Below are 25,733 nucleotides of genomic sequence, written 5' to 3'. Positions count from 1 at the left end.
AACTAAATCAGTCATGTTCACAAAACGAACTAATCTATATCATCAATTTAACCTTCTGTTTCATCTGAGATGATATACACTTGTTGGGTTTTTTGCTTTATACTTTTTTCTTCATTTACACCCAATGCCATATTTACATGAGTATACTTGCCTACCTTTTAAAAATTTGAATGTTTTTTACTTTCTCTTCTAACAGTACAGAAGGTTGTTTCTTCCATGCTTTCTGAAAGTCTGATACTTGTCAAGCGTTATATGGATTAGCTACATATAACAATGCTAGTCTTTTTGGTATATAAATGAAATGATAAATTCCTGGCACAAATATTGAATGAGTTATGGGATTGTAACAATATTTTTTTCCCAATTTAAAAGGAGAAAATAAACTTTAAAAAGAAACCTTAAGTATGGAACTGGATGGAAGTGATTGTGTGAGAAGATTGAAATTGTTTTGTAAGCACTTACAGTCCATAGTGCAGTCACTTTTTCAAAAAAAAAGTCATGATAATTATATACCTTACAGATAGGATTTAAAGAACTCTTTATTTCCCACTAAATCAAAGTATGATCGTCTGAGACTAGAAGCAGCACATTATATTTTTGCAGAGTAAAACCCAGTATTTTTCACCATCTGGTTTTCTGTATTGCTTTTGTGGAAGAGAGGAGTGGTGGGGAATGTAATGATTTTGGGTTAGGATTTTTTTTTTTTTTAAATTGTTGTTTGTTTTTGTTTTGTTTTCTGTCTTTACAGTTATCTTTCTCTTACATAACCTGTCATCTCCATCCATGTTTTGTCTTTTTGTTTAAGCATTTGTCTCTTTCCAGTCTCTTACTGGCCTCTTGTCTTTTGTAGGCTCAGGTGTATGAAGAATGCGTACTCAAGCATTTTTTCACAGAGGTCTTGAAAAATTGATTGGCTATCCTGTACCCAGGGCACTAAGCCTGACTTTGCCAAAATTGGAAACTAAACATTACAAGCTTACTGTAAAAGCTAGTTTTTTGATGCCCAGCTGCTGAGAGGAGGTGGTTGAATTCAGTGGGTATTATCTCTGTCTGGAGATCCACATTCTAATGTGTTACCAGTGGTCCATATATACCTGCAAATGGCGGTTGCCCCTTACTTTGGTTCGGTGAATGAGGAAGCATTCAGTTTGTATTTGTTCTCTTTTATTTTACTAAAACTTGGGAGTTTATAGTGCTGTAAAATTAAGGGAAGATCCATTGCACTTAAAGACTTAGCATTTTTGTTCTGGTAGTCTTTCCCAGGAAGTTATTTTAATGCTGGCTCTGCTTCCCAACAAGCCTTTGATCAAATATCTTTATACTACAGAAGATACAAAACCTTCCTCTTCTGCTACAATTGATGTGCAGTTGACTCTTTTCCTCTCCTTTTGTGCTTTTTAGTAGAACTTGAGTCCCAGCAGTACTAACCCTTTTTCACTTGCACTACTGCAACAGCTATTAAAACATGCATAGTAATGTGCAAAATAACTGCAATAGAGCTTGCTTCAATCAGCATCTGGTAAATAGTCCTCTCGTTAATTTGGATTAATTGGAATTACACATGCAATCTGACATTTTTTTATTACATTTGCACATGCAGTTAATATTCTTATGGGTGTTCATGCTTATATTTACAGCTGTGAAGTGGTAGCTGAAGCTTGTTTATTTCCTGTACTTTTATGTACTATATTCTTAAAACATAAAAAAGGCCCTGCTTGATACTAACTCAGGTTTAAAATTATGCAATGGTGGTTTTGATGCAAAGAATGTTTTAATGTAAAAAAATGTTTAAAAGATATAAAAAATGTTAAATGTTCAAAATATGCAAAAAATTTCTTATAGACCTCAAATTATTTTACCAAATTTAATGAACTTCGGGTCCATGTTCCCTTATATAGTCAAGAAAATCCTAAGAAGTATTTGAGCAAACAAGTGCTATGTGAATGCAGCTTGTGCATGTAAAATGGAAATAGCTATTTATCACAGACAACTCCTTCTTTATCTAATAATAAGCTCTTCTTGTTGCGAGTTAGTGTTGCTGTGGCTTATTTACCATGCAATATAATTTCTTGAGTTCTGTGAGTAGTTAGGCTCTATATGCAGTAGGAGATTCAAACTTGGGGGCAGGTTGTGTTGTAAATAAGGCAGTTAGTGCTTGTTTGCCTTATTTAACCTTAACAGAATGAAAATTATCAGAACTGTTTTATTGCAAAACATGCAGTGTTTACTCAGAATTGATTTTATTCTAAAGTACTGATTCTCTCTTATTGTCATTGCAGAAATGCCTCTTACCTTCTAACCTCTTCCCGTTCTCTTTTTCAGTTCATTGGCATAATTTCTTAAACTAATACCTCAGAGAATCCTTCCTGGTATCAAAACTTACCTGTAGTAAATCATGTAAATCATATTTAGTTGGGAGAAAGATTTGGTAAAAATTAAAAAAGTTATGTTAAGTTGTCCTAAGGTCTAAATTTGTATCTACATGTATTCTTCATGTAAAACAGCAATTACATTTTTTTAACAAAGGAGTTCAAGTTTATAAGTGGCTCAGGTGATATAAACAAAATCATAGGAATCATGGCATTTAAAGCTCTGAAGAACGTTTCTAGGGCTTTATATTAAAATTATATTTCTCCATATCTGTCACATAGTAGTAGTAAACATTCAGAAATTGAATACCATGATGCTTAATTTTTTTTTCCTCCCTAATAGCAATGTGGATTTCGACTTGAATGTAAACAATGTTATAGGTATAAGAAATACATTCCTTCTGAGAACCTATGCATTCAGTAAGTTTTTATTTTATCTTCTTATTTCTTTAAACTTTGCTTTTTGAGTTTGTATTTTGGTATTGATATGCTATGAACATATAATTTAATACGTTGTATTACTATGTATATATTTACTTCTTTAGCTACATTAAGTGGGTTTAAGATAAGTTCTTGTTGCTCATTCTAAATATGTGGAGAAAACAGCTAGGTATGTTTTTAATTGAATATTATAATATTCAGAAGATAACAAAGATTCTTCATATTAAGGTTCACGTATCTAATATAAGGGCTACTTCAGGTATTCTGCATATAACAAGATCATGATAGTAATGGTCATCTAGTGGTATAATCTCCAGTTTATTTTATTTCCTTACAGCCAATGACAGCCAATTACTCATGGCTGATAGCCAGGTGTATCTGTATGCTGTTGCAGAGACTTTCCTTGGAAAATCCAAAATACTGCTTCAGTATTTATACTAATCCCAAATCAAAATTGGATTGTGTCTACTCAGGAGTTTGCATTTTAGGGAGAGATTGTGAAACAGCCTTGTGAAAGGAAAGTAATAAGAACAGCGCTCCTAGTGGTAAATTAAGGTTTTCTTTCTTAGCATTGCAATGTCATTTGGCAGTTAAATACATAAAGGAGCGTGCCTCAGGCTATTTCTTTAGGGCATTTGCATTTGTTCCTTTACCACCTTCTTCAGTTCTTGCATAAAGGAATTTCTTTCTATTTAGGGTAGGCAGTTACCAATAGAAGCTATCTTCACTAGTTAATTTTTACTACTGTTTCAGTTAGACTAGTTTGTATTCCATATTCGTGTTACTAGGAGAGTCTACAACTTGTCCTGGGTCAGTTGGTTAACTGTGACTTCTTCATACATTCAGGAAGTTATATGACTGGAAAAGGATTTGCTTCCAAGTTTAAAAATATTAGGAAGTAATCGTTGTCATTTACAATTGCAGATGAGCAGTCACTTCACTAGGTCTAATGTTGATATATTTGTTTGTAGCTTCTGTCACAGATTGTCTTTACTGTTCTCAGAAAATCACTGTAGGGCACACAAGTCCAGATGTGAAAAGAGCAGTGGAAGCAGTCCTAGTATCCCACCTTTTCTTCTGTTCTGCTGTGGTGCTCACTTTTATAAGGCCAGCAAAATTAACTTCATGTTTCCTGATGAAGGCTAAATAATATTTTCTTGAGGTCAAGGAGTGAGTTAGTAGTGAAGGGAGACTTGTGATTGAAAATATTATCTTCTCAGTGTTCTGGACCTTTCTAAACGTATCAGGCATACAGCTTGTCTGTCTTGTCTTCCTTGGACCAGAAAACTCAGGTGACATAAGGCAAAAAAAACTAAATGAAAGCTTTTATCAGACTATCTCTTTCCATACTTTTATAAGTTGTATCAGCAAGGGTAGATAGCCTTATATGTATTAGCCTGCTCAGTTAAATGTGTCATTGAAAGGGCTTCAACTTGCAGGGGGAAAAAAATTATCAAATTACCTCAGATGTGGAAGATGCATTGGTCTATTTTCCATTAGAACAAATGAGATGCTCAGGCAAATAAGGGACTAATTATCTTAGTGAACATGATTAAAAAACTAAAACTCCAAATACTTCTGTGGATGCTCTTCAGTCTGTTTTGAAGTTAACTCTTCTGTGTTGGTGCATGGGTGCTCTAGAAAACATCGAGGAGGATGAGGCAAGGTGAAACAAAAATGTCCAGAGAAAGTGTGGGTAGATTAGGCAGAGCTAGAAGGTGAAGTCTGAGCTGTATGTTACCAGTGGTTTGTTGAAGGAGGCAGGTCTGTGATTAATCAGCAATTTTTGCTAGATATTTTTCAGTTAGTGGAAGCTGGACTTTTTAGCTTTGTGCAAATAACATTACTGAGCATTTTCTTGAGGGGTAGCTGGTATCAGAGTATCAGACAAAGTTTACTGGTCATATTGCACTAACTTTATTTTATACAGATTACAGGCACTAGCAAACAGAATTTAATATCTCAAAATGAGGTCAACTAAAAAAAGATCTTTTCTACTGTGACACACTGTTGGGGTCCCTCCCCTGCCGTGTAGCCCTGGGAGAGGGGCCCTGAGGGCACAGACACGGGGTTTCCCTGCCCCTGCTCAGCCTCGTTCCCATTGGTTGGTTTGTGTTCCCTGCGCGGGCAGAAGGACCCTTGGTCCCGTGACTGGAACAGTTCCTCGGCAGAGCCCCGGCCATGCGGCTGGAGAAATAAACATCTCTCTGAAACAGCTATCAAGAATCTGTCTGTCCATATATATTTCCTTTCCACGGGACTCCTGGTTTGATATATGCGTGTTGCAGGATCCCCACTGCAACAACACACAAAGTAGTTGTGTTTGAAACTGGAGCCTATTTACATTTTTCTCTCATGAAAAAATGCTATTTCAATTCATGCATCCTCATATGGTACAGTACTTTTTTGGCATCTCACAATTAGTGTACTAAATTTTATTTTTTTGGTTCAACCACTGGTGAACAATGTCATGAATAAGGTGATTATGGATAAGGAGTTTGATTGTTTCCAAAAGGTCTTCCAGATCTAGTAGGACACTGATTGTGAGAAGAGTACCGGTTACATGGGCATGTGTGCTGAACCACTCTGAACATGTGAAAAAATTGTTCTTGCTAGTTTTACAGAATAACAGAGAGCACCCCAACTGGTGCAGTTGTAGGATGTCTTTTGTCCTCATGTCCTGATGAGCAGAATACAAAGCTTTGTAAAATTATGTCAGGTTAGAAAGATACTCCAGAATGTATAAGCTTTTAAGGCACTGTAAGGCATTTGACTGAACTGATGATCTGCATAGCTGCAAATAATAAATTAAGTATGCTACAGAGTCCCAGGAGTTTGTGGTGAGTGACATCTACCTACAGTTGATTAATACCTTAATTAGAAGGCTATCTATATTCACCAGAAATTCAGATGATGATGCCTGGAATATGCCTGTATTTATGTCTTTCCTCATGAAATGCTTATGTATTGATTTAAAGAGATACTGTATCTAACATGTCATCTACATAAAAAGCTATTGAGGACAAGGCCAATTTAAAATTTATGTTTGTATGCAGGGGTTACTGCTCTCATGTATCCTGATGTAAACTTAAGAATCAGCTGTCCTCCAACCACAGGAATACTTTTCCTGTTAGTAAAGCCTAAATAAAAAAATAACATAGGGTCTGTCCTGGCAGCAAGTTAATTCAGGGGAAATTAGTACCATAACTGGAGAGACCTTAGAAGTAGAAAGTGACTTTCCAAATCTCCTGGTATACATCTTGTAATGTGTCCGTGGATCTTACCACTCAAAAGACTGTTTTCAAATGCAAATATTTTGTTTCGATTTTTATAGGATGGATAGTAATTCTAGAATAACTAAGTAAATTCTATAAAATATCTGCAAAAGGTAACCTTAGAATACAAAACTACCATGTTGATCAAGTAGGAGCAAATGTTGATTAATTGCTGTCTAGTTAAATGTAATTTTTTTGAGATGTGTTTATTTTACTTGCAGTTGAGAATCGAGTTCGTCCATTAGTGCTTGTTGTTAAGAAGTGGGCAAGTTTTCGTGAGATAAATGATGCCAGTCGTGGTACTTTAAACAGCTATAGTCTTGTCTTGATGGTTTTGCACTATTTACAGAGTAAGTATTTTTTACATGTTGAAACTGTCCCTTTTAAGTTCATACTTGTGTAGTTTTCCTCTTTAATAAAATAAAACAAGCAGTAGTCATCTTCTACACAGAAATATTTAAAAGTAAAATGAGTTTACTCCCATTTCCTTAGTGTTGCATTTGTCTTTAACAAGTGGACCTCTCTTTGGAGGCAGAGTTACCAGCTTTAAAAAGGTTTGAAAAAAAAAAAGTAACTGCTGGACACTGTATAGCTATAAAATAAACTCAAGTACTAGTTCACAAAAATGCATAAGGACATTTGCTGTAATCATCTGTGGCAGCTGCCACAGCTGTCTAAGGAAGGGGAAGAAAAGATTCAAATAATCCTTTTCATACAAAACTGTGATCAGTCAGCTGTCTGGGGAAGATCAGCAGTCCACAAACAAAAGAGGAGCCTTCTACCTATGCTTCCTCAGCCTTTTCTGTGGGGAAAAAAAAAGGGCCAAAAAAAAAAAAAACTCGCCTGAGATGTGGCCCTGTACACTGTACATGCATCTAAGCACCAGATTTTGAGGTTCTGATGTTTTATTTACACAGTTTTTAAGCTTTTTTTCTCTGCTATATGCAGGGTATATGATCCTGAAAGCCTGTGTCCTAGAACTTCTAACAGTGTTTTTGTTGATGATACTGTGGAGGGAAAAAAAGAACACCTTTCTTTTGCACGAGTCCCTGCCTTCACTATGCAAATTTCTTTTCTATACTACTTAAATAATTTCCATATTCTTATACTTCTGTGGATGTCTTTGGACCCAAGTTTAGTGTGGCTTGAGTTTATTTTGTAGATACATCAGTATCTTGTACATGAACTTTCTTCCAGATAATATGGCTAACTAATTTGTACAGTAAGAAAAGGAAACTCATAGGGCAAATGCAAGTGGGAAGTGGTAATTTTCCCCCTCCCATCCATCCTCTTAGTAAAGCTTAGCAAAGCATACACACCTGGGTACAATACCTTGGTTGCTCAGATTTTGTTGCCTTTTAATTTACTGTGGTGGAGATCTGGAAATTATCCAAGATGTTGCAGAAATATGACCTCTTTCATATTTCTCAACACCCACAGGAAAAAAAGTTATAGAAGCATCTGTGATAATTTTCTTAGCAGTCCTAACAGTGTATTCTACTCTTTGAAGACACCCCAAGCACATTCTGAGAACTCTGCTGTTCTTAGTCCCTCTGGAAACAGGATTCTGTAGCATCTCTTCTCCTGTAAGACCTTGTTGAAGGGTGAACTAAGTCCCAAGTCCAAGACATATGTACTGAATTTATTTATTATTTTCTCTAGTGAATGATGTAGACCAATTTCTTAAACCATGCTGAAGACGTGATGATAAAGCTTTAGTTTGAGAGGAGTGCTCTGACAGTTCTGTAGCTGCTTCAGTAGGATGTGAATACTTTTGGATTTTGGTCTATCTATAGGACCATCTAATCTGGGTGATTTTTTTTTTGGTCTCTAATTTATGTTGTTCAGTAGATGAACTCCCAATCCATGATTTTCATAAAAGTGACAAATATTTAGATAATTTTGTGTTTGTTAGTATCATTAATGACTGCATGATCTTCATAACATGTATGCTGTTCAGCAAACCAGCTAACATTATACATAAATACATATTTATGTATGTTATGGGGATTTTGCTAGCAATGCCTATAAGTGTGTTGGGCTTTTTTTTTAATAGGTTACATTTGGAGACTCAGTATGTAATACTTGGCAGCTGAAAAACAGATGCTCTTGCAGTAACTGTAGACTTGTTCATAGAATTGTATTAGATGTAAGGAAAAAAAGATGAGTGAAGCTCTGATTTTTCATTTAGGGAATCTAGATAATTTTCCTATAGCCATGAGTTAATATGAATTTCAGAAATAAAGCTGTACCCAGCTGCTGTAGAATTTTTCATGCCTTTTCATATAGTAGTATCTTGGTAAGACCTCTCATTAGCTGAATAAAGTTCCTGTAGTACTGTATAGTACAAAATATAGTAATAGAAATGTTTGCTGAATAACTTGTTTTACAAAATGCATGAAAGTGAAGTTCTTGATAAATGTTTTTAAGATAGAATTTTGATGCAACTCTTTGATGTAGTTGATACGATATTGCTTCCTGTGAATTACATGAATCACAGCAACTTTAAACTTTTTTTTTATAGCCTTACCTGAACCCATCCTTCCATCCCTCCAAAAAAATTACCCAGTAAGTGTTTCTTATGGATTTACTACATCATGTATGTGTGTGACCCTGCTTATCTAAATACGTGAATTCTTTAATGTCTCTAATGGATTAAGTTGAAGACAGTCTGTAGGTCAGGTCATTGATATGCTAAACCTAAGTGTGAAAGGGATTATTTGCTGCTTTTGATAATTTCTTTAATGAAAATTCTGTTACGTGTGAGAAGATTTCACACACAGTTAGAAGAAAGTTCTAATGAAAACCACTGACCTAATTCTCTTTATGCTGGCTTGGAAATACCCTGTGTCAGCTGTAACTTTCTGGTTCCTATTTATCAATGTGTTAAGTAGTGCTTTTTCATTCTGCTCTGGTGCTTCAGAATTCCCTACACTCCCACAGCTGTTGAGTTGCGTGATATTTCCGTGTGCAGAAAGTAAGTGGTACATGTTTACTAAGGAAACTTGAGCTATCACAAAATTTGACTTCAGTCCTACAAGAAAACACCTTTTTGTGTCTTTGCTATTATAGTCAGATCATACTCTGTTCATTTCTGGAGAACAATGAATCAGTATGCTTTGGTGCCTCCAGAGTTAGGAGTGTTATTAGTGAGATTTAATCTAAGAAAAATTATCTAGAAGTACGAACTGCCCTCCTAAATATTTGTCTGTGCACAAAAGTGCTATTTGCTGAATAGTTCTATGCCGTAATTTATTTACAGAAATTCCTTGGTTCCTTCCTCCTTACCTGTCTTCATATCTGTCACTTAAAATTTTTCTTTATTCATAGTTGACATAGTTTGGTGTTCCTGTCTACTTATGGGGGTTTTTTACTGGTTGCTGACAATTGTGCAAAGCTAGTATCAGAAAGCCTGTCTGTCTTTTGCATGTGTTTCCTGTGATGCTGAAATGGGAATATTTAACAACACTGAACGTCAGGGAGAAAATACTGTGGTGTCAGCCATTTTGGGTAATTAAGATAATTGAGATGCAGAAGAAAGCATTGAGCAATAATTCACTGCAGTTTTATATCTGCTTAGGAATACCTGTGCTATATTTTTATGGTCTTTATTTTTTCCTCTAATTTTCTTATGGTACTCTATACCTTCTAGTTTCTTCATTGGGAGTGCTGAAAAGCATTTGAAACTGTCTTTCATTTCTTGTACACTTAGCTTTATCTGATAGATTTTTGAATTGCTAAATTTGCTAATTACATTTCCTTAAAGCTTGTGTGCTGTAGTGTTCCAAGTTTTGTGTAGCATGTTACTTAGAAAAAAGTGTTAAGAACTGGCAACTTTTGATTCCTCTGTATTTATAATGCAGGCATTTATATTTGTAGTGTTCGAACTGTGTAAAGGCCTTCAGAACACTATACAAATATTAATGCCTTAAATCATTAAAGCAAACATATACAATACCGTAAGCTGAAAAATCTAATGAATCTGCATGCAAAATTTTATCTTCTGTTGTGTGAAAATGGTAAATCACTTGCAGGTGAGCACGGCTGTAAGAACTGAATTTTTGCCGTGTTCTGATACAGATTTTATTTTTGGTTTTTGTGTTCTTGTTAGTTATCTTATATTTGGAGAATGGACTAAGTATTCTAGGATTGCTAACAAAATATTTTATACATGCTTACTACAAAACCAAATTGCGAGTATATTTTTGGTCTGCTGTCTCCATTAGGAATATAATTAAATGTTGAAAAATTGTGAAACTTAAAATTTCTGAATACTGGTATTTCAAAGGAATTTAAAAATGCAGCAAAACAATTTTGGTCTTGTGGCTTGGAGTAATAATTTAAAAGTACAGGCAAATTTCAGTATCAAAAGAAACCATATGTTTTTCTTGTGGTTGTAGCTGGTCAGAGTTGTCTCCACCCTAAAACTACACAAACATATTCCATCTCCCCTACATACACCTATCCACAGTTTTTCAAAATCAAATCTGCAGCCTGAAAATACTTCTGTGATCTGGAGGAAGCTGCTTGTCTTAAAATGTTGGTACCATATAGGAGTGACATGCTTACATTGAGGAGGAAACAAAAGACAGATTCTGTGTCTCCGTATATCCCTACTGCAAATGTGAAGGGTGAGAAGTCCTGGAAAGCCACCAGATTTTCCCACTTTTGCATTCTATTGCCATGGGGGAGTTTCCAACTGGCACTAAGCTGATGTGTTTTGCAACCGCTAGTTTAGAAGGAGTATCAGACCACATCAGATGTGGGGTTATATTCTGGGGCTTCCCTTGCCCCCTAGCCAGATAAGGTAGATGACAGTAGCCCACAAAGTGTGTTCATCATTTTTGAAGTCTGTATAGTATGTGCCTCCAAGTCAGGACTTCATGGATAAGCTCTAGAGAACCTGTGATCGCTTAAGCCATTATGGCTGGTGAACATTGCTGTCACTGGGACTCAGAAGGAAACTTGTGCCTGGCTCTCCAGTGTTCAAGAAATCTGGTGTATTAGTTTAAATCAAGATGGAATTGGATTTCCATGGGTGCTCTGGATGGTGAACTTCAAGGACTCTAGCATAAGCACATTTTTGTTTCTGCTGCCTCAGCTTTGTATCATGTCTTGCAAAGGGTGGGGCAGAAGGTGGGATGGTGCTTAACGTGGGAGTCAGTCCTTGGAAAGACACAGTTTGCTTCACACTAATTTGCACTTTTGAAAAATATAAACATGAGTTAAATATTCATTTTTAGGACTGGGGAAAAGGGTATTTTATGTGTGTGAATATACAAAAATGTCATGATGCTATGCTGACTCACCCACCAAATTTTTTTGAATGAAGAATTGTGTACATTCAGAGTTAAACTCACTGTACATCAAGATATTCAAATATAAATTTTATTTTGATGTACAGTCATGTTCCTTTCCAGTGGGTCATTATGTAGCTTGAACATGAAGCATGTTGCTGAATATTGATGTTTCTTGAAAAATCAGCCAGTCAAGGTAAAGATTAGAGATTCAGCAAAAAAGGAAAAAGACTTTGGGGTCCCTTTTTCTGGGATATCTTAAAATAATGGAGAGCTCATTCATATTTGTTGCTCAATCAGATCCTGAATCCAGTTTCTGTCTCTTAAGATGGCTTGAGGCAAAGATACCATAAGCAAAATAGGGACTAGTTTTAATAGAAGCTGAATTTTTTGCCTGCTAGAGCAATTTAAGAAAAGAAAACGTACTTTGAAGGATGTTTTGTAATTCCATTTTTTTTAGCAACTTCACCTATCTACAAAATCCGTAAGCTGTATCTTGTCTTGTTTATCTAGTTATTCCCTGAGTCCCTCTAACAGGAAGAAAAACACTGTTATCCTTGTTTTAAAACAGGTGAATGGAGCTAAGTTGAAGCTAGAGGATTATCATGAGTTGTCTGTGGCAAAGCCAAAAAAAGTCTAGGTATCCCATAGCTGGTCTGACCTCTTGTTCACTGGACACTGAGTCATTGCTTCATTAAGAAATGATCTCCAATTACATTGTTGGTTATTGAATTATTGAATATTGGTATATCTTGACAGAAGTTTTCACTAAATCTTGCTGATTTTAAGTAGTAATTAATTTGGTTTTAAATGTAAAACTTTCTAATATGGTAATAACAACTTCTTACACAACACGTTTTCTGTATTTCAGAAAGATAAAACACTGGGTTTTGCCTTGTCTGTGGGGTGATCAGCAACCGACAGTGCTTAAAAAATAAATCTATAAGAGTATCACAAACATGTGATTTAACATTGTTTTAGTTACCGTTAATGAAAAGCAGTATCAGTTATGCCTTCTATTTTGCAATACTGAGTTGTCTTTTTAAGAGCCATTTTCATAGTGACGTAACTACTAAACCAAGTGGAAATGAGAATTATTTATGTATGTCTCTTAAACTAGGGGGTTGGGGGTTGTTAGTTACTGTAGACTGTAACCTGCGTTTTTACTACAGCACATGTCTAGAATAATATGCATGTATTTTCTGGTAAGCAAAAGCCTTTCTGAATAAGGAAACCTTTGATTTGTCTGATATCTCATTGCCTGCCAGTAAAAAAAAAGCTTGTTTTTATGAAAAATAATAAAGTCTAACTTTTTAGCTGCTGAGGATGTCAACCTCAGTGTGATGGCAGAATTTTCTTGCAGTTGAGAAGTTCTCAGGCATTCAAATATGCAAAATGTAAAAAAATTGATCTTTACTACTGCCTCCAAACGTTTACTTACTAGTCTTAGTAGACATCTGTTGTAGTAATTTCATTGCACTTCTGCTCTGTATTTTTTGTAGGTCAATGGCCCATTTTCTTCTTCCTTTCCCCTCCTCCTTTGTATCTTTCCTCATCAGTTGGTATACTGCTAATTCTAAATTCAATTCTTCTGACTCCTTAGCTTTCTGTGGGGATGGGCAAGGAGTGACTTCCACTGTATTACCTTTCTGATTAACTTTAGGGTTAAAACTGTATATACTGTGTGGCATAGGAACAACTGTTCCCTTTTTAGATCTTCATATACTGCATATCTGCTTTTTATGTCTTGTGTTTCCATTGTTTTGGTGTCTTCTGATGAACTATAAGCTGTTAAATTCTGAGCTCTTCTAATTAAAATAATGTTTAATGTATAGCATTATATCATATGAGATCAACCATTGAAATTTTTATCTCTAGAAGAATGGCTTTTCTTCCCCAAAAGATGTTGCACAAGGTTCCAGGAAGTTTTTGCTGGAGCTGGCAGAAGAGGATGGGAGTCTCAAGCTTTCCAGTCCTACTGGTTTTATCACTAACAATACTTTTCTCAGAGGAAGCAGTGCCAGCTCTGGACGTGGAAATAATACTACACTGTGTAGTGCTTCTAGTGCTATTCTGGTACTATAAAATTTGAATCATGCCTGATACTATTCTTAAAAATAACAAACAAATGGGTGGAGAGGGGAAAGGAGATACAGTAATGAGTGAACAGGTTCCTAAATTTACATAAATGTGTTTCTTTATGTGAACGTATAGTTTGTTCCTGTGTATCTTGAGTTCATTTTCAGTAAAATACACAACATTGCCGTAAAACAGTGTTAAAACCAGGTATTAGCAAGTTACAAAAATTGTTTCTGTAGCAAGAGGAGGTATGTTTTCTTCTATGTATCCCGGTCTGTCATAAGAACCTAAAGTATGCAATGGACACTGAAACGGCAGGGCAGTTCTAAAACCATGTTTATTTAGTCATGTATAGATTCCTTTTTAAGGTGGCAGTAGTAGTTTGCTTCTTTTCATCACAAACCTGATTTTTTCTTACCCCATCGTACCCACCCTCTACCCTCACAGAAAAGCATACTTCAGCTGAAGTGTAGTGTTCTGTGTATTGTATAACTTCACAGCTGGGCTTTTTTTTCATTCTTGGCTAGAGGAAGTGCTACCTGCAGTCTTCATGCTTATTACGTGGGAGGATGCAGGTTCATTTTATAGCCAGTGGGTTTCCTATGCAGTTTTTAACTCTATACTGTGGGAGCAATGTCAGGCCTTCCCTCTGGATTATTTCTGTACTTCAGTTCAGGTATGGGAAATTGACAATAGGTGCGTTAACTTCATATACATTTTTCTCAGCTGAACTGCAGTCAGCTCAGTGCAGGCTACCTTACTCAGCTTTTGCTCTTGTGGTTTTAGATGCAAGTCCAGTCAAAGATTCTCCCATGTTAAAGATTTTTAGTAAACAGAGGTCAAGGAATAATCTTGCATGCTCCTGTGCAAGATGATTCTACCTGAGTTCAGGGGGAATAAGTAGTATTTAGTGGGGCAGAAGAAAAATAGTCCTTGGCTTGTAAGTTGTCCTTGAAATTCTAATAAGCAAACAATAGGCAGCTTTCTTACTGTGAAAAATACATGCATCTGGGTTAAGGCTGTCTCTGTGTAAATAATACATATATATACACTCTGATTTTATTTTGACAGGAATGTTTTGATCCTGCTATGCAGTTGCATCTTGTTCATCAAGCTCCACGTACCATTCCTCCTTACATCTCAAAAAATGGATCAAGCCTTGGAGATTTGCTAATAGGCTTCTTCAAATATTATGCCACAGAATTTGAGTAAGTAATTAAGCTCATCTTGGTGGTTTAGAAGATATGAAACTTTGATTCCTTCTATTCAATATAGCAACACTTCATAACCCTTGAAGAGAAAGAAAAGCAGCAATGCAGGAGTGGTAACTGAGAGAGAGGGAATAAGTGGAAAGGCTAAATGACAACAAGAATGCTGGTAAAGTGTCCGATGTCTTCTGCTTAGCTAGGCATTCTTTCCTGTAAAATAGCTGCCAAAAGTTAGAGAGCTTTGTCCTTTAAAAATTGCTGGGTTTTGTTATACAGTTACATTATTCTATAACTGCCTATCCATGTGTGAGAAAGATCTGTTCTTAGTTGTCATTTAAGGTATCAGTTGTGATATGAATTATTTGTACCTTAAGGGCTGTGCTTGTCTTTTGTCACCCTGAGTCAATGGAGGTAACTGGCTAGGTGGCTCCTTACTTCAGCCAGAATGTACATTTGTATAGGCTTCACCTAGTGAAGAGTTCTCCCATGTGTAGTTGTGGCACTCAGATTATTGGTTTGCTAGAATCTGAGTTTAATTTTGGCATCTGGACTTATATAAGAGGAGAAGCTAAAGTTGTGAGGGCCTCTGAGAAAGTCTTAAGTTACAACTGTTTTGCCGAATTGTTACTCATGTATTTCTGAATTTCTTAGAAAAAATGCTTGTTCATATAAAATATCAAATAGTTGTATCTCAATCAGCTTAAAGATGTTCGAAATAACTTCTGAGGCAGTTGGTTCATGCATGTTGCTGTCTTGTATTTGTGCATCATCTCCATTTCTTGGAAGGAGAACAAAACATACAATTGGATACTCATAATTTTGGAAGTGTTCATATTTTACTTTAATATAAGAAGTGAAAGACCATAAAATCATTAAAACATTTCTGGGGTGTGCATCACGTGAAATATGTAATCTAAATCCCTATGGCCTTTAGTAATGCATGAACTAGCTGCATTTTGTGCATGCATAAGGCTGACTGAGAGATTTTCACATAAGAGATTGTCTTTCAATGATCTCTGCAGATAAGAGAATGGTCTTTTGTCTTAAATGTTTGTTCTGAGTACATGTCTTTTCAGCTGACACGGTGATGTTTGCTAAAGAGGCAAATGACAAGACACTGCTGGAGGATAAACTCAGGTTCTTAATTTATGTGGGCCACTAAATGAATCTTTTACTACTTGACTGTACAACAAACTGTTAATCTTCTCATATATGAAAGTAAATATCATTTCCACTAAGGAGTTTGCTGGTTTGCCTGTGCAAAGTAACAGAGATGATATTGTCTCTAATTGCAGGAAAAATATCTAGTTTGACTTCTTGGGTTTGGGTGCTTGAGAACATAGTCAAGACCAGATTTCTGCCTAAGCTGGTGGCTGGTCCAGAATGACCTCATTTTTGTCTACTATTAGACAGGATACGTGAAGACATATGCAGACCAAAAATTCTGCAGTATCAGTGTTTGAACTGATATTTGCCAATCCCTAAATACTATTTTTATGATGATTATAAACCAGGAAAAAATACTACCTAAATTTATTCATAGGTGCACAGAGGAGCTTCTGGATAAACAAAGCTCAAAAAATTATATAGTGACAATAGAATAGTTGCTGATGTCAAGGGAAGAAAATGTTTCAAAAAAACAACTGAATAAAAAGAATACCTGGCTTGTTCTCCCATTATTGAGCATTTATTAAGTATTTAAACATTTCTGTGACACTGATGATACTCTGTTAAAAAAAAAAAAAGAAAAAAATACCAGTAAAAATAGCCATTAGAATTCCTATGTTGAAAATGCTGCTACTTAGCTGAGAAGTGATTTGAGGAAATGATGCACTTAATGCAGCAGTCTGTATTATTTTTGACTCTTTCTGCTACGCTTTCTGAAATAAAATTTAGTCAGTTGTACTCTTTATCTTGTGTATCCCTGACAACTATAAATCCTGTTTGAAAGAAATAGGGTTGGTAGTAACATTCCATATAGTTTTATTGTCTGGTGAAGACAAATTAGTGCACCATAGGGAGGAATATGAACGTGGTGCTAAAAATGTTTTGTGTCTGTGACAGCCAGCGCAAGCAAAAGTAGCGTCATGGTAGCCACAGGATCTGTTATCTTTGCTTTGAAGTTGCTGATGGAAACAACGGTACAAATGAGAATGAGGGTAAGAATTAAATACATAGAATCACAGAGTCATAGAATATGCTGAGTTGGAAGGGACCCATCAGGATCAGCTGAAGTCCAACTCCGGGCCCTGCATGGGATCATCCCTGAGAATCACACCATGTGCCTGAGAGCATTGTCCAAACACTTCTTGAACTCTGTCAGGCTGGTGCCATGACCACTTCCCTAGGGATCCTGTTCCAGTGCCCACTCACTCTCTGGGTGAAAAATATTTTCCTAATATCCAACCTGAACCTTTCCTGACTCAGCTTCATGCCATTACCTTGAGTCCTGTCACTGGTCATGAGAGTGAAGAGATCAGTGTCTGCCCCTCCTCTTCCCCTCATGAGGAAGTTGTGGACTGCAGTGAGGTCTCCCCTCACTCTCCTTTTCTCCAGGCTGAACAGACCGAGTGACCACAGCCACTCCTCCTAAGGCTTCACCTCAAGGCCCTTCATGATCCTTGTGTCCCTCCTTTGGGCACTCTCCAATAGCTTTATATCTCTCTTATCCTGTGGCACCCAAAGCTGCCCCAGCACTGGAGGTGAGGCTGCCCCAGTGCAGAGCAGAGCAGGACAATCCCCTCCCTTGCCCAGCTGGTGATGCTGTGCCTGATGCCCCCCAGGACGTGGGTGGGCCTCCTGCCTGCCAGGGCACTGCTGACTCATGTTCACTTGTGAATACACACACCACAGGGCTCTCTTAGTTCTGCCTTTCGTGGAAGACCTAGTATTTTACTCCAGAGTGTATTGAATATTTTCTTCGTAGTAAGTAGTTTTTTCAGTGTTTGTTTTCCCTGTGAAACATTTACTAGTGTCTTTATGCACCAAAATTTTGAGATTCTGTTTCAGACACTGTGACTGTTAAATTAGGCTATATTTATATAATCTGTACTGGCCCACTGAACTTTCCCTATTGGACTGTCACGTTTGATGAAAAGATTATTACAGTGTGAGACTTCAATTTTTGTAAAAGTGATTTTTGTAGGCTCCTATATGTGGAGTAGGATGCACTACCAGATTTGATATACAGGAACCATTTTGCTGAATGAACAGCATGCCACCAAGAATGATCAGATCATGTGTGAAGATCATAATTTTGAACAGAATAAGTAATTGAAGCCACCTGCCTAGAATGTTTAACTACTGATCTATTTTACATGTAATGGTCAGGAAGATAAGAGAAGGTGGAGACTTAATGTTAAACTTCTCCCTCACTCTAGCAAAGGCCATTAGGTATTTCAGTTAAAATCTGTGGTTTATTATACTTGGTGTAGGACAGGATGGGCTGAAAGAGTACAGCAAAGGAAGAAACAGGAGCTTTGCATCCTGTGCAGTCATGCATAAATCCTTGTGCTGTGTTGATTTTCCCTTATGCTTTTAAACGGTTTTGATGTTTCAGAAAACTGTTTATTGCCATGTATTTATACAGCACCCTTTCCACAGTCCTATTCTAGGGTTTTCAGTGTGTCCATGAGAAGTAATTTTTATATTCCTTCATCCCTGTCCCCAAAGAAATGGGGTTTGGAAATTGCAGCATGCATTGGAATAACACACCATATATGCTAAAGCTTGTTTTGTCTTTATGGTTGTATAATTATTTTGCCATAAGAGTTTAAGTCTGTGTAATGCTTCTTATGATACAGCTGGCTATGGTTATGACTTCATTTTAACTTTAACTATTTAAAATTGTCCACTGATTACGCAGTGACTGTGATCAGGTGAAAAATTGTAGATGTTCTCTAAAGCAAGTATTTGGAAACATGTTTACCAGCCCATCTCAAGGAGGTGTCTGATTTCATCTCTGCAGCTTTGAATGAAGGCAGCAGGTTTTCACTTGGCTGTCTCCTTACAAAGTGAGACTTTGAAGCAAGGTGTTGCTCCCCTGTATTCCTTTGTGATTACTTCCCTTAAATTTACTGTTGCAAGTTAAGTAGCAGTTGTTTAAGATGACTGATTTGTATTTGGTGGATGTGGTAAAAGCTTTGGTTACATTTTAATGACAAAATATAAAATTGCAGTGAAAAGTTGCTTGCAGCTCTTTTCATGATAGAATTGGTCAGGTAATAAAGGGATCATTTTTAATACTGTGTTGAATCAAATATGTTTGCAACTTGTACCCATCTTATTATGTTTATACAAGTGGCTTTGATTAGTAAGAATGCTCTGGAAAAGATAAGCTTTTTATTCTGTTCGTACTGTAGTCATGCACACACCTGAAAACGTCTAGTGTCTTTCTTTCAAATACTTGCCTTTGCCATGAAGCTCACATACCTAGTGCAGTCAGTGACAGCAGAAATAACTGATAATTGAAATAGCTGTTTAAATGGCATTGTTAACTTAGGGATTGAAAATGTGTACAGGGAGAATATCTGCTTTATGTTGGCAACAATTAAGTTGTTATATGCAAGCCAAAGTGGTTAAAATTGACACACAAATAATTTGCTATTCATAATTAATTTCTAATTCAGTATGATCTTGGTACCAAGACAGTTTTGGGAGACTGGCAGATAAAAGAGTTGTTTTCAAATTTAAATTTCAAATTTAAATAAAAGGCTTTTAAATTTCAAATTTAAATAAAAGGCTTTTTAAACAGCAAGAAATGCCACTTTTTTGTTGCTTTTTACTTAACCAGTGTGTTATAAATGCATTTCTTTTTTGCTGAGGGATCAAGTATAGCCTAGGAAAAAAAGAATTCAAGAGAAGAATTACTGTTTCAAGTGAAGGACATGTCTTCTAGACTCTCCCCCAGCTCCACTGGCCTTCTTTGGACAAACTTCAGGACCTCAGTGTGTTTCTTGTAATAAGAGGCCAAAAACTAAACACAGGATTCAAGGTGTGGCCTCACTGGTGCGCACAAGGGGGACAGTCACTGCTCTGGTCCTGCTGGCCACACTGTTGCTGATCCAGGCCAGGATGCCATTGGCCTTCTTGGCCACCTGGGCACACCCTGGCTCACGTTCAGTCGCTGTCACCAGCACCCCCAGGTCCTTTTCCTGTGGGCAGCTTTGCAGCCACTCTGCCCCAGCCTGTGGCACTGCCTGGGGTTGTTGTGACCCAAGAGCAGGACCTGGCACTGGCCCTTGTTGAACCTCACACCATCGGCCTCAGCCCATGATCCAGCCTGTCCAGATCCCTCTGCAGAGCCTTCCTGCCCTCCAGCAGATCAGCACTCCCACCCAGCTTAGTGTCATCTGCAAACTGACTGAGGGTGCACTCGATCCCCTCATTCAGGTAACCAGCTGGATGTTAACTCCGCAAATCACCAGTCTCTGGGCCCAGCCATCCGTTTTATCCAGTGAACAGTGCACTTGTTGAAACTATCAGCTGCCAGTTTCTCCAGGATAATGCTGTGGGAGATGGTGTCAAAGGCTTTATTAAAGTCCATGCAGACTACATCCACAGCCCTTCCCTTACCCACTGTGAGGCTGGTCAGTCAGGATGTGCCTTTCACAAACCCCTGCTGGCTGGGCCCAGTCTCCTGACTGTCCTGCATGTGGCACATGATGGCATGCAGGATAAGCTGCTCTCTTAAGTTAAGAGCAGCTGAAAGGTGGCTGGGTAGATAAGAACATAAAACTGGAAGTGGTTTTTTTGGCTTCCATTACGTTTGGCATATTGTGCCAAGCATCATAAAGATGGTGGCATGTCATAAAGACTGCCCTGTAATCTGCCTGCTGTTCCTGTTTAAATGTGATAATTTCCTGGTTTTGTTATTGTAAAGCTGCCTGCAAAAGATGGTAGAGAGTTGTACTTGCAGATCTAAATTCAGCGTATATGAAGTGTTGAAACTTTCTAGTAATAGGTTCCTTGCACAGGAAGGCCTATGAGCAAGTTATTTCTACATATCTTTATACTATTGAGTATTTTTTTATGGAATGCAGTATGTGACTTGTCTGCACTTATTCCTTACATTCCTTTCCTTCACAGAAAATTATGAAAGATGTGAGTCTGTAATTTCTTTTGAACTTAGAAATAAATGCAGGTGACGATGAAAATTTAGTTTGACATTGTTAGTTGAAAAAATTATTTCATTGTGAACATATGTTACTCATGGATACCTGTGATGCTCTGTTTTGGAGATGTTTTTTGTACTTGAACTTCTGTTAGTGGAAAAATTTGCTTGTTTCCTACCCATGATGTTAAACTGAATTATTCATTATTATAAAATACTGTGTTATCCAGGCTTATGACACTGCAATTTGGCAATTTTTTTAATGTAAACTGATAGTTTGAATTTAGAACTAAGAGTTAAAATTTCTTGCAAATTGTTTTCCTTTTCTCTAGTTGGAGCCATCAAATGATTTCAGTTCGTGAGGCCAAGGCTATTGCAAGACCTGATGGTATTGAATGGAGAAACAAATTTATTTGTGTAGAAGGTAAAATGTGAAGCTGCATTATGATTTTTAACTGTTATGGCATTAAATACTTAAATCTATCAATTAGGCTTTACCTTGGTTGTGTTTTGAGAAATATATTGCATGTGTGCATTATGTAGAGAAGGAATTTTAACCAATGTAAATGGTTTGTTAACAGTCCCGTCAAAAACATTTGATATGGAAGCCTTAAGTTCTATAGGGTTTAAAAATAGTACTCCTGACCTTTTCTTCAAGAGCACTCATTGCCCTGTTACTTTTGGAACAGGGATTAGAACTTTGATAAGGATTGGCCTTTATGCCAGTAGTGTGTGTTTTTCTGCTCCACAAAAATAGTTGTCAGTTTTGCCAAGTTTGAACTTCTGAAAAAATACAGCAGGCACATACTCAGATTACTCTCAAAGAATATTTTTTGTTCTAGAACTGCTCTGGCATTGCAAGTCCTAGCAGTGACCAGGTTATGTGTATGTTGATGCCCTTGTGGGTACTATTTTTGGCTGGCTAGTGAACGTAGACTTTGTGCAGACACTGCATGATGCCTTCCAGAACTGGAGGGTAAACCCAGGCTACCTGTTGGAGTTGCAGGTCTCAGGTGTCTCAGTGCAGAACTGAGCAGAAGCACTATATGGAAGGTGAACAGGTAAGCATATATAGGAGGTGAAGCTTGCACTAAGGAAAGAGATGATAGACCAAGAGAAGGATCGAGATGTTAAGAGAATGAGAAGAGAGGCAAGGAAGAGACTGAGAGTTGCTGTGTAACTGGAAACAGTTGTCATAAAAGGAGAGGTTGCCTGGGCCCTGACTGCAAATGAATGGAGGCTATTAGGATAAAGATATCAAGGGTTGAAATCTCAGGATGAAATAGGAATACAACTTGAACAGGAGACAAATGGTATGGGGAAAGTTCTTAGACACTGGGAAGATTTTGCTGAGGGAGGAGGAGAATAAGGCAGAAGTCCTGTGGCTGAACAGACATTCTTCAAAATTGCTGAGGTTTAGAGTTGGGATATGTATGTACTTTCCTGCATTTGTGCTGCTCTGTGCAGAGAATCAGCTTCAGTTCAACTTCACCTGAACTTGGTTATTCTGTGGCCCAGAACTCACCAACTTGGCCACAGTCCTATGAATGTCAGTGTGAAGCCATATGATGGGATTCTTGTTCTTTATTTGACCCTTTTTGGAAAAATCAACAGTTATAGGAGAAGAAGAACGCACTGAAATATGGTTGCACTGGACTCTGTAGTCTTTAGAGTTGAGAAATGTGAGAATTAGAGCATCTGCACAGCTGAAATGATTCAGGATAGTGTAGTGAGGCATTGCCAAGGCTCTGGTCTGAATGTGGGAGGTGGGAATGCTGGGCAGCTATGTTTGCTGCTGTCACGTGATGCTGATCCACTGGGTTGCTGGGGGCTGTGTGTTTCAAGCTCTCAAGTATTTTATGACATTACAAAGTGGTTGAATAATTAGGCTATCTTTCTGCCAGGCTGGAAAATAGAATAAACATGAACATACAAAATAGACACTCTAGATTTTGCATTTAATGGTCTTGATTACATATAGCTTTTCCTTAATGCATTTTTGTTTGAGCTATTAAAAAAGGCAAAATTATCTGTACGTGACACATCTGATTCCTTCCTTGGTTCAAGACTTAGTGGGTTTAGCCTCACATACCAAGTTTTTACTTCTAATTTGGGAGGGATGAATAAGATTTCCTGCTTTAACTCAAAGTAGACTTCATGTTTATAACAGCTGTTAAGCTGAACTAGGTTAACAAAGTATGTAGATAAATTTCTGTGTACTTGAGAAGATTTCAAAAGTTAGCTAAATATGCCAATAGATTCTGTTTTCCAAGTCTTGTCAAATTTTCCTGTTCGCAGAATAGAATTTCAGTAATTGGTACTATTCCATATATTTTTAAATATCTAAAATATATTTGCTGATAGATAACACAAGTCTGGGTTTTTTTTAATATTCTCATCTCTCTGTGTGAACAAAATAACTTATAATAAACTCCTAGTATCTTGATGGTTAGAAAATGTGGTAGTATAAAGAGTAGCTGATTGTAAAATTAATCTTGCTGTGCTTTGGGGAATCAGTTTGTCTTTTGACAGTCAGTAAATATGCAGAAAGGTTAAGGGGAGATGTGAGCTAGCTTTTGTGACCGGAATGCCTTTTTTCCACTGATGGTTTCAGAAGATTGCACTGTTCAGCCCTTGTTGCTTTAAAATATAGATATATCCTGATTCAACATACAGGTCCTTGCATTAAAAAAGCAGTTACCATCACATTTATGATACACAAATGAAACACTTACCTTCTTCACACAGTAAGTGACACGGAGTTCTTAATTATACTAGATCACTCTCCCAAATAATGGGACTGACATTAGAGGACTGTGTATGTTTTTATTTGATTGCCAATTTTTGTTCTAAACTGAAAGTATGATGCATTCTAAAGGAAATCTGCCTGTAACTGTCCACTGAAAACTAGGTAGTTTGAAGAGAATCCTTTCAGAAAACTGCTAAATACAACATTTATTGTATGAAAAAATTTGTGAATTTAAATAGCTAGCAGAAATAAAAACCTAATGCCATGGAGCATGTTCCAAATTTGAAATGCCAGTCTCCATAAAGGCACAAGCCTTTCTAGTGCCTGTGTAATGCTTTGTTTTACTATACATCCCTATCTGAATAAAAGTAATTCATAACCAACTAGACAAAAAAAAATCTACCTGATCTAACAAATACATCTGTGGTTCTGTGGCCCTTAAGGACTTGCATACATTCTACCAGTGTGAAATATAGAATGTTACTCATTCTCAGGTTCTTATACTAGGTTCTCTACTAAGGAAGAAAAGACTATAAAACCTCTTTTGTAGCACATTAATACATAGTACCTGCATCATAATTTTTTAGTATCAATTGCTTTAATGTTGTCAACCTTGTCAGTAGCAAGAAGTACTTTTTTAATCTTGCAATTTCAAAAGTTCCAAACTATTAAGTATGTTAGGATGAAAAGGGGGGGAAAGATCACATTAATTAGTAGTCAGCTAGAACGTAAAACCCCCAAATGGTCAACTTCTGAACAAACATTGCAGAATAGGTATGAAGTGATAAAATATATTTTACAGCAGTTAATATGTCTTATATAAAAATTTATAGTAAATATTTTGCTATATTCTCAGTATTTCAGTGAGAAGCTGTTGAATGAGGTGAGTCTAAAGTGAATAGTTCCAAGATTCTCATGTGTAATAAATTTCAAAATATTTTAATATGCAAAATCCTAGTCTGATATGTTATCACAGACTGTTGAGCTGTAGCAGGTAATTACTGCTGCATAAATGCAGCACCATCATAGTGTGCTTCAATAGATAATAACCTGAGTTTATTATGAATTACATATCCTTAGATCATTCATAGAAGCATAGATTGGAAGGGACTTTAAATATTATCTTTCACTAGACCAGTTTGCTCAGAGCCCCATCCAACCAGGCCTTGAGCACTTCCAGGGATGGGGCATCCACAACTTCTCTGAGCAACCTCTTCCAGTGCCTCACCACCTTCACAGTAAAGAATTTTTCATAATATCTAGTCCAAGCTTGCCCTTTTTAGTTTAAAGCTGTTCCACCTGGTCCTAGCACTACATGCTCTTGTGAAAAGTCCCTCTCCAGCTCTCTTGTAGGCCCCTTTTAAGTACTGGAAGGTGCTATGAGATCTTCCCTAAGCCTTCTCTCTGGATAGACTACCCCCAACTCTGTCAGTCTGTCCTCATAGGAGAGGTGCCCCAGCCGTCTGACCATTTTTGTGTCCTCCTCTGGACTCACTCCATGTCCTTCCTGTGCTGGGACCCCAGAGCTGGATGCAGCACTGCAGGTGGGGTCCCAGCAGAGCAGAGCAGAGGGGCAGAATCCCCTCCCTGGCCCTGCTGGCCGCGCTGCTTTGGATGCAGCCCAGGACACGTTTGGCTCTCTGGGCTGTGAGTGCCCACGGCTGGGTCATGTCCAGCCTCTCAGCCACCAGCACCCCCAAGTCCTTCTGGGCAGGGCTGCTCACAGTGACTTCTCCTAGTCTGTAATCTGTCTGGGACTGTCCTGACCCAGATGCAGCACCTTGCACTTAGACTTGCTGAACTTTCACGAGATCCTCATGGGCCCACTTCTCGAGTTTGTCCAGGTCCCTCTGGATGGCATCATGTCTTGTTGTGTCAGCTGCACTGCTCAGCTTTGTGTCGTCTTCAAACTCCCTGAGGATGTGCTCCATTGAGGGATTCAGGGCATTCAGAGAATTCAGGGTTTGGGGCTTTTTTTTTTTTTTTTTTTTTTTTTGCTTCTTTTTTTGCTTTTTTCCTCTTTTTTCTTTTTTTTGGGGGGGGGGGATTGGTTTGTTTTGTGGGTTGGTTTAGTTTGGTTTTGGTTTGGGGTTTTTTTTGATAAATGTTATGTAGAAAGTAAGCTTGAGAACCAAAGAGGAATTGGCTACTTAAAACACTTTTGGGAAGCAATGATATGCTTGACCCTACTTGGTTAGTGGAG

At 37.4% G+C, this 25,733-nt stretch overlaps 1 protein-coding gene across 3 annotated transcripts in view; it reads left to right on the top strand.

Moving 5' to 3' along the window:
• Positions 1 to 25,733, top strand: part of TENT2 (terminal nucleotidyltransferase 2) — a 44,230-nt gene that overhangs the window by 12,756 nt on the left and 5,741 nt on the right. For all 3 annotated transcript variants that reach the window (XM_048291223.1, XM_048291221.1, XM_048291224.1), the window contains 5 exons: positions 2,713 to 2,789; positions 6,307 to 6,435; positions 8,610 to 8,653; positions 14,533 to 14,669; positions 21,114 to 21,205. In XM_048291223.1, the coding sequence (XP_048147180.1) occupies positions 2,713 to 2,789; positions 6,307 to 6,435; positions 8,610 to 8,653; positions 14,533 to 14,669; positions 21,114 to 21,205 (479 nt within the window). The remainder of the gene's footprint in view (positions 1 to 2,712; positions 2,790 to 6,306; positions 6,436 to 8,609; positions 8,654 to 14,532; positions 14,670 to 21,113; positions 21,206 to 25,733) is intronic.

Source organism: Corvus hawaiiensis, chromosome Z (assembly GCF_020740725.1).
Source record: "Corvus hawaiiensis isolate bCorHaw1 chromosome Z, bCorHaw1.pri.cur, whole genome shotgun sequence".
Lineage (NCBI taxonomy): Eukaryota > Metazoa > Chordata > Aves > Passeriformes > Corvidae > Corvus > Corvus hawaiiensis.
This window is presented reverse-complemented; position numbering and strand designations above follow the sequence as displayed.